This window comes from Trichosurus vulpecula, chromosome 6, assembly GCF_011100635.1.
Source record: "Trichosurus vulpecula isolate mTriVul1 chromosome 6, mTriVul1.pri, whole genome shotgun sequence".
Taxonomy (NCBI): domain Eukaryota; kingdom Metazoa; phylum Chordata; class Mammalia; order Diprotodontia; family Phalangeridae; genus Trichosurus; species Trichosurus vulpecula.
The window spans coordinates 194333766-194341675 of record NC_050578.1 but is presented as its reverse complement, the minus strand read 5'-3'; the positions used below and the strand labels follow the sequence as shown (position 1 = coordinate 194341675).

At 42.0% G+C, this 7910-nt stretch overlaps 1 protein-coding gene across 1 annotated transcript in view; it reads left to right on the top strand.

The window, feature by feature from the left end:
* The first annotated feature begins 3492 nt into the window (after positions 1–3492).
* BST1 (bone marrow stromal cell antigen 1) overlaps positions 3493–7910 on the top strand; it is a 28916-nt gene continuing 24498 nt past the window's right edge. Inside the window, exons 1-2 of the mRNA XM_036765405.1 lie at positions 3493–3680; positions 6087–6213. Of these exons, the coding sequence (XP_036621300.1) occupies positions 3493–3680; positions 6087–6213 (315 nt within the window). The remainder of the gene's footprint in view (positions 3681–6086; positions 6214–7910) is intronic.

The following is a 7910-nucleotide window of genomic DNA, read 5'->3' as shown; positions in this document are numbered from 1 at the left end:
AAGTTTTCACATACAACTATCATCTCACTTGAATTATCCTTCTGTTTTGATTCTGCACATTGGAAAATAATGTTCTAGTTTTTTTTTTTCCCCTTAAACAAGAGGAGGGGCTGAGGACTGTGTTTCCATCAATACGGGAAACTCCTAGTATAGATGCTTCTTCCACCAAAGCAGACTGGCAGCTCTCTGGTAATTTATGGATAATTGCTCAGTGCTCTGAGAGGTTCAATGATTTTCCTGGGGTTGCATAGCTAATATGAGTTAGAGGCAGAACTAGACTGAGCTTCTCGATTCCAAGGTTAACCCTCTACCTACTATTCCACATTGCCTCTTTCAGTCTTATGTGTTGTGTGTGTGTGTGTGTATGTGCCTGTGTGCCCACTCACAGGAAAGCATTTATGCATAGTCTAGGTGCCAGACCCCAGGAAGGGTACAAAGAATCATAAAGATATCATCCCTGCCCTTAAAGACCTTCCGATATAGTTAGGGATACAAGGAAAATGCATAAAAAAATCAAATATGATTACAATATTTGAATGAACACTTGAAGGCACCAACACTGTCACACATTTAAATACCTAGTGAAAAATAAAGGATAATAATTGCTATATGAGTTCAAGTTAGAAAATGATCAATTCAGGCCTTATAGAAAAGGTGGAATGGGGAGCTCCTTGAAACTGAAATTTGGAGTTAACCAAAGCTTAGCAAAAACTCCTATATCAAACTTTATTGTTAAAATCCTTCTACAATGTGTTAATAAAGTCTCCCACTTTAGCAAAAGAACAGATAAGGGCATGGCAAAGTGTTATGAGCAAAGACACTAAGGCTTGTTCCAGAGGAGTGATAAACCAGTTTGTCTGGAGGAGGCATGCAGTAGAATGGAATCACAGAATGCCAGAGTTGGGAGATTCTCAAGCCCAGCTTCCTCATTTTACAGAGGAGGAAAGAGCCACAAAGAGGCCAAGTGATTTGGTCATGATCACAGAACTATTAAATGCCAGATCTGGGGGCTCGAACCTAGGTCTGTTGTGCTTCCAATTCAGTGGCTCTTCCAGTATATTCTTCTATTCAAGAAAGTAATTAGATATAGCTGGATGCCTGTGGGACAGGAATCATCCAAGGTTTTTGATCCAAGGGCCATAGGAGCTGTGACTGCCCTGGGGAAATAAAAGCAGTGTTTATCCAAGGGCTTTAAGGCTTGCAAAGCATTTTATGCATTCTTATTTGACCCAACAACACTCTTAGGTAAGTCTTATTATTATCCTCATTTTATAAATGGGGAAAATTAGGATGGGAGAACCTATTCAGTGGTATCTGAGGTAGGATTCAAACACAGGTCTTCTGACTGCAAATTAAACACTCTATCCACCGGACTGCCTTCATGTCACTTAGTAGTCCCTTTCTCTCATTGCCCTGAAGGAGTGGGGAGAGCTGAAATCTCAGGAGAGGCAAGAAATATACAAGTCTTCTACCAAAGGATGATCAAGGATGCTGTAGAACTGGAGCCTCTGCAATGAACAAGAGAAATCACAGACAAGGGCCTTGGAGGCAAAGGCGGATCGCTGCTGGTGACTAAGTCCTCCCTTCCCCAAGTGGTTTCAACTAAGAGATCTGGATGTCCTCCAGTGGAGTGAGGGGGAGCAGGGAGGAGCTCCTGGGCCAACGCAAGGGAAGGACCAGATAGTCCTCTCTCCTCCCTGCCCCCAACATCTACCACAGGTGCTGCTGTTACTGCTGATGCCTCTATCTCTGATAGGGTGAGGTACTTCAAAAAGACTGGAATTGGAAGATGTAAGACCACAACAAAAGTACTGTAGCTATCCTTCCAGGTGAAGAACGACTGCGACTGCGCTGACACTTCTATTCCCAGGGAGAGCAAGTATATATTCCAGAGCTATCCAGATAAGAGGTGATAAGGGCTTCTATTAGGGTGGGTAAAGAAAAAGGGGTGGACTGAGATATCCTAGAGCTAGAAACAGATATGGATAGAGTGAGGAGCAACTGAATGGATGGGTGGGATGGCATAAAGAGGCAAGAATAATAGAAGACTGTGAAATGGGGAGAAAGAGGATGAACTCAATGGAAACAGAAAGTTTGGATGAGAGATGGATATTGACAGGAGACGTTTCAGTTGTGTTTCAGGCTTGTCAAGCTTGGGATGCCCATGAGAAATACAATTTGAAATGTTTAATAGGCAACTGGTGATGAACCACTGGATCTCAGGAGAGAGAAACAGTGATCTTCTCAAGAAGTCTGTGAGACAACCAGCTTAGTTATTAACATTTTAGAAATTGTTACCATTTTAGAAATAAGATCAAGGTTGGGAGAGGTGAAGCCTAGAGTCCTGATTTTTCTGATTCCTTTTTCTGTCTGCTCTTTCTACTGCATCATAAAAGCTAGATTAAAAAATTTTAAAAGAGTGATGCAAGTTATCAGTCACTTCCTGTGCTTAGCAAGGTGATTGGGATATAGTAAGTGCTTAATAAATGTTTTTTTTTTTTCATTCATTCAAAGAGAAGTACCTTCTGCTTAATGAAAGTAAAAGAGAATACCAAATGAAGCAGGAAAGGTTTGCAGTTTTAAGTTTTGCTGACAGTAGTGATGAGGTTTGTGGTTGAGGGGTGCTCAAGACCCCAAAATACTGACATGTCAGTTCCTGCCGAATGAATTCAGCTCAAGCCTTCTCAGCCAAAGAAAAACAAAGTTTATTTAAAATTCGCCATATGAGGTAGACGGTTAGGGAGCCTGAGCATTTATGTTGCTAATGCCAGTGGGCCAGAACAATCTGAGCAGAGATAAATTGAATCTGAGTGCCTTCATGGAGGCAAGATGAGATTTATATACAGAAAGATTGTGGGAGGGATTGAGGGGTGGTCCAGTAGTCTGGGATGACTAGAGGAGGGGTTTAGGGAGGGTCTTGAGGAGGAGTCTAAGGAGGATCTTGATGGGACTGGGGTGACTAGAGGTCAGACTCCAGGGTGGGAAATAGCTGAAGGCTACCTGGAGATGACAGACTATAAGAGAGCTAGGGTAACTTGAGCCGGGGTATAGATATTTTGATCAGGATCAAGGGTGGGAAGGCAATCCAGAGGTAACCAGACAGGCTATTTGGGCATGAAAAGCCAGATCAAGTGGGAAGATTCAGGGTGGGGCTTAAGGGGGTTCCCACAGTCTAAATCCCATCAGTAGCAAATTCCTTGCTTTGCTGGCCAGGTCCAAAAGTTCCAGTGGGATCCACGTCTGTCTGAGGGAGAAAGAGGAGAAGAAAGAGAAAGGGAAAAGAAAAGAAGGAATAGGAACTGGGAAAGGAAGAAGTCAAAGAAAGTTGTAAGAACACAAAGCTTCTTTCTGAGCTAAGTCCTTCCTCCCTGGACTTTAGCAACTTCACTTGCTCCTTACAATAGGTCGCTTGTCAGTAGCACAGAGAGAGATATTCTCCCCGCTTTCCTGCCTCACTACTGGGAAGTGACTCCCCCAGCAGGGAATTCCTCCATGGAGCCCTCCAACCTAGTACTGCTGGGACTGACGCTTTTCCTGTTACTATTTCTGATGGGACAAGCTGATGTGAATACCAGGGCGGGAGAGAAACGATGGAGTGGGGAAGGCACTAACCCCTACTTGGAGAGTATCTTCCTGGGCAGATGCAATGAGTACATCTCCGTGGTGAACCCGGAAGTCGGGTAAGTAATAGGGAGTGTCTCCTTCAGAGAAAAGTTAAGTGTTTCCTTGTGGAGTAGTGGGGACGTTTGTCTGACAGGGGAAGACGCAGAGATGTTGAGAGCCTAGGTCTCCTGGTCTGCCCTGCTCTCCTTTGTTTTCAAAATTCCTCTGACTCCCGACCTTTCTTTTTTATATTTTTATTTTGTAACTCCAAGGCAGAAGTACTTTCTCAGGAATCTTGGGACAAGAGACTTTCTCATTTAAAGCAATATGAAAATGGATTTCAAGAAATAATATCAACCACAGAACACTTGACAATTTACAAAGGACTTTAACATATTGTATGTGTAAGTAGGTCCTATAGCTCAAAAGGTTTCTAGTGCCCCCCCTTGGGGTAGCTAGGTGGTGCAGTGAGTAGAGCATGGGCCCTGGCGTCAGAAGGACCTGAGGTCAAATCCGGCCTCAGACACTTGACACACTTACTAGCTGTGTGACCTTGGGCAAGTCACTTAACCCCCATTGCCCTGCCTTCCCCTCTCCAAAAAAAAAAAAAAGGTTTCTAGTACCTCTGTAGCAAAGATAGCATGTTGTGGCTGTCCTCTGCTAACTGCAGAGGGGTTTTTCACTAGGCCTGGGTTGGCTATCAGGTGATGATTTTCTCTGTCCATAGAAACTCACGGAGACTATACCTCAAGGCTTGGTCCTAGGCATCTTTCTCTTTTTGTGTCCTATACAGGCTCAGTTATCTCTTCTGTTTTCATGGGTTCACTTACTAACTCTGTGCAGATGATTCTTATATCCACACATATAGCCTTAGTTCTTTTTCTCAGCTCCAGTCCCATGTCACCTGTCTCTTGGAAATTTCAAACTATAGGCATATCAGTATTATGGTATATGCTATATATATACTACGTATAAGTGCATAGGTACTATAGGCACATAGGTACATATAGACACTACGGGCATTTCCAAACTAGGCATTATAGGCATATGGGTACCTATAGGTCCTCACAGGATATACAATATGTGGTATGTATGCTATATACAGTATAAACTATATACATACTACATAGAGTATATAGGTGCTATAGGCATCTCCAAAACAGAACTCATTATGTTCCCCTCAGAATCCTTGCCCCCTTCCAAAATTTTCCCATTACTGTTGAGGGTGCTGAAAGTGGATTTTTGGGAGAATAAAACAAAACATTTTGTCCTATATTTGCTATTATATTCCTCGCCCTTTGACAGGTACTGAATGTCTTCTTCAGTACCCCCCTTCCTCCAATCACTTTACGATTACAAAAGAAAAACTCTTAAATAATTCCAGGAATTCACTCCCTTCTTTTAATCCTACCCTATAAGGCTTTTTGTAGGAGCTTAACCAATACTAATTAACTGACTGATAAAAAGGTAGTTTTCTTCAATCTGGTAATAATGACTAAGCTGAAGGACGCATTCTTTCCTTACTATGACAATTTTATCATACTATTAAGTATTTCTCCCTGCCTTTATGCCCAACCAGACCTTAGCCCAAACTGCTTTGTAAGAAACTTCTCTTCTGCTGTGCTCTCTGGGTAGCATCGCTCTTCTTCCTTAACTCTCAGCCTTTTTGTTTTCCTGGCTTTCTTTAAGACTCAGCTCAAATCTCACTTTTTTCTCTGAGCTGACCTTCCATCTACTCTAACAAGCATCTTATCTAACTAGTTATTTTCATAGTTGTCTCCCCCATTAGAACATAAGCTTCTTGAGGGCAGGGAGCTATTTTTGTCCCTTCTTTTTGTACTCCCAGGTCTTAGTATAGTGCCTGGCATATCGTAAATGCTTATGGACTGACTACTAGGGAATTGTGATCTATACTGGTGGAGAGCATTTCTGTAGGGAGAAGGAAGAGAACAAGCATTTATATAGTGCTTGCTATGTGCCAGGCGCTTTACAAATATCATCTCATTTTATCCTTAAAACAAGCCTGTAAGGTAGGTGCTCTTATTATCTCCCCTTTTAGTTGAAAAACTGAGGCAGACAGAAGTTCAAGAGCTGTGCGCCCAGGGTCACATATCTAATAAGTAGGTGTCTGAGACTAGATGTAAACTTAAAGCTTCCTGACTCCAGACCCACTGCTCTATCCATTACACCACCTAGCCATCCAGTCTCTTCCCTCTCCCTCCCGTAATTATTTTGTACTTTGTAAATATTGTGTATTTACTTTTCTGTGCATGTATTACTTCCTGACAATAGAACTTAAATTTCTGTCAAATGTAAACTCCTTTTGTGCTGGGACTTTTTTTTTAAATCTTTGTTAACAGTACAGTGTTATAACAGCTTGTCAAGCACATAGTAGGTACTTAAAAAGGATTTCTTGAATTGGATTAAAGTCATGGATCTTTTGAAATAATGAATCAATACCATTGCTTGTTTTTCCCTTATAGTGATAAAAACTGCTCAGCCATATGGGAAGCCTTTAGATCTGTGCTCCACAAGGATCCATGCTCTGTATTGCCTTCAGACTATGACCTTTTTATTAACCTGTCAAGACACTCCATTCCCAGAGATAAGGTATTCTCTTAATTATATGGAGAGGTTCCTCTGATTACCCTCCTTCTATTTAGACATGTGTATATGCTGAAGCATAAGAACTTGTTGCTCATCACCTGTGGACCAGTCAGCACTAGCCCATCACAGACTTGGGTTCATATTTGTGGGGAGTGTTTTCCAGTAAGGGTACTCCACGAGGCTTGGGGTTCCACCACAGCGTGAAACTGAGAGACCTAAAAATCAGCTCAGGTTGAGCTACCCAGCTATTCCTGTTCTAACAGAAACCTAGGCAAACAATAGAATAAACATCAGCAAAAAATGTTTCATTGGAACGAAAAAAAGAAATGGGAACATTTTGCAAATATTGTCTGCATGCATTCCCTAAATGATTCTATGCCTAGCTTCCTTCATCTTCCCCAGCCTAGTCCAGAGAGAAAGCTTCCTTTTCTCAGTATTTTGATCTTTTTGCTCTTATGAAATATCTCCTGTGCCCAAGTTTCAACCTCTTAGGAAATAAAGCCCTGGTCTGACACACTTATGCTTGCCACATAGTATGGTAGGAGATGTAAGCTTGCCATTACTCGACACTTCTCCCCACTAAATGATTACCTAAACTCAAAACTGCAATGTATCATCTTCTCTAGTCACTCTCCCCCAATTCACACCGGCACTAAGAGCTTGAGTCTCCAGAGGGGTAGTTGCATCTATTCTCAAGGTTCTAGAAGTAATTGTCTAGGTACTTATATTTCTAATACCATAGCTTATGATGTCCCTACTGGAGTGCTTCCTCTTAACAATAAGCTAGTAGACTCAGTTCTTAGCAAAGGCATTAACTCAAATGGCATCATAAGAACAGGAATTATAAAGCATCTTCCCCTCTGTAAAACCTGGAGGTAGTCAGGAATTATCATGACTTTTCTAAGATGCAAGGGTGGGGAACCTGTGGCATATGGCCCTCTAGGTCCTCAAGTGTGGCCCTTTGACAGAATCCAAAGGGCCACACTTGAGGACCTAGGGGGCCACATGTGGCCTCCGGGCCACAGGTTCCTTACACCAGCAGGATGTTTACTTTGCCTCTAACTTTATATTTCTGCATCTCTCTCGCCTATGACCTTTAACCTTGTCAAAGTCCAAACAAGGTACTCCCTTACATGAGCAATCATCTTTTCAATATAAGATTGTTGCTGCCGTTAGTGTTAATGAATCAGATTCTTCTCACCCTACTCTTGGAGGAGAGGAATGTGCCTGCACAAGCCAGTCAGTATATGGAAATTTCCACCCCCTCCTAAGGAGTGGGATGTCCACACCCAAATTCCTTGTTATTGGGGGAAGTCAGTTCATCCTCTCCTATGTCCTAGCATTATTCATTACTACCACTGGAAGAATAAAACAGAAAAACTTCATCCTTTCTCTGACTGAAAAGAACTATGCATTCAAAAGAAATTTTAGGTATAAATATTTCAGGTCATTCCTGCAATATAGGCTTGTGTGGAACAAGGCTGGCAGAAATGTACTATAATATAATAATGTGTGAGGCAACATGGCATAGTGGATAAAATTCAGGATTCAGGGAACAGGAGACCTGGGTTCCCATCCCAACTCAGCCACTTACTAGTGGTATGACCTTAAGCAAGGCACTTAACCTTTCCAAGACTCAGTTTCCTTATCTGTAAAATGGATGTGTTAATACCTCCACTATCTACCAGTGATAGGCCAGA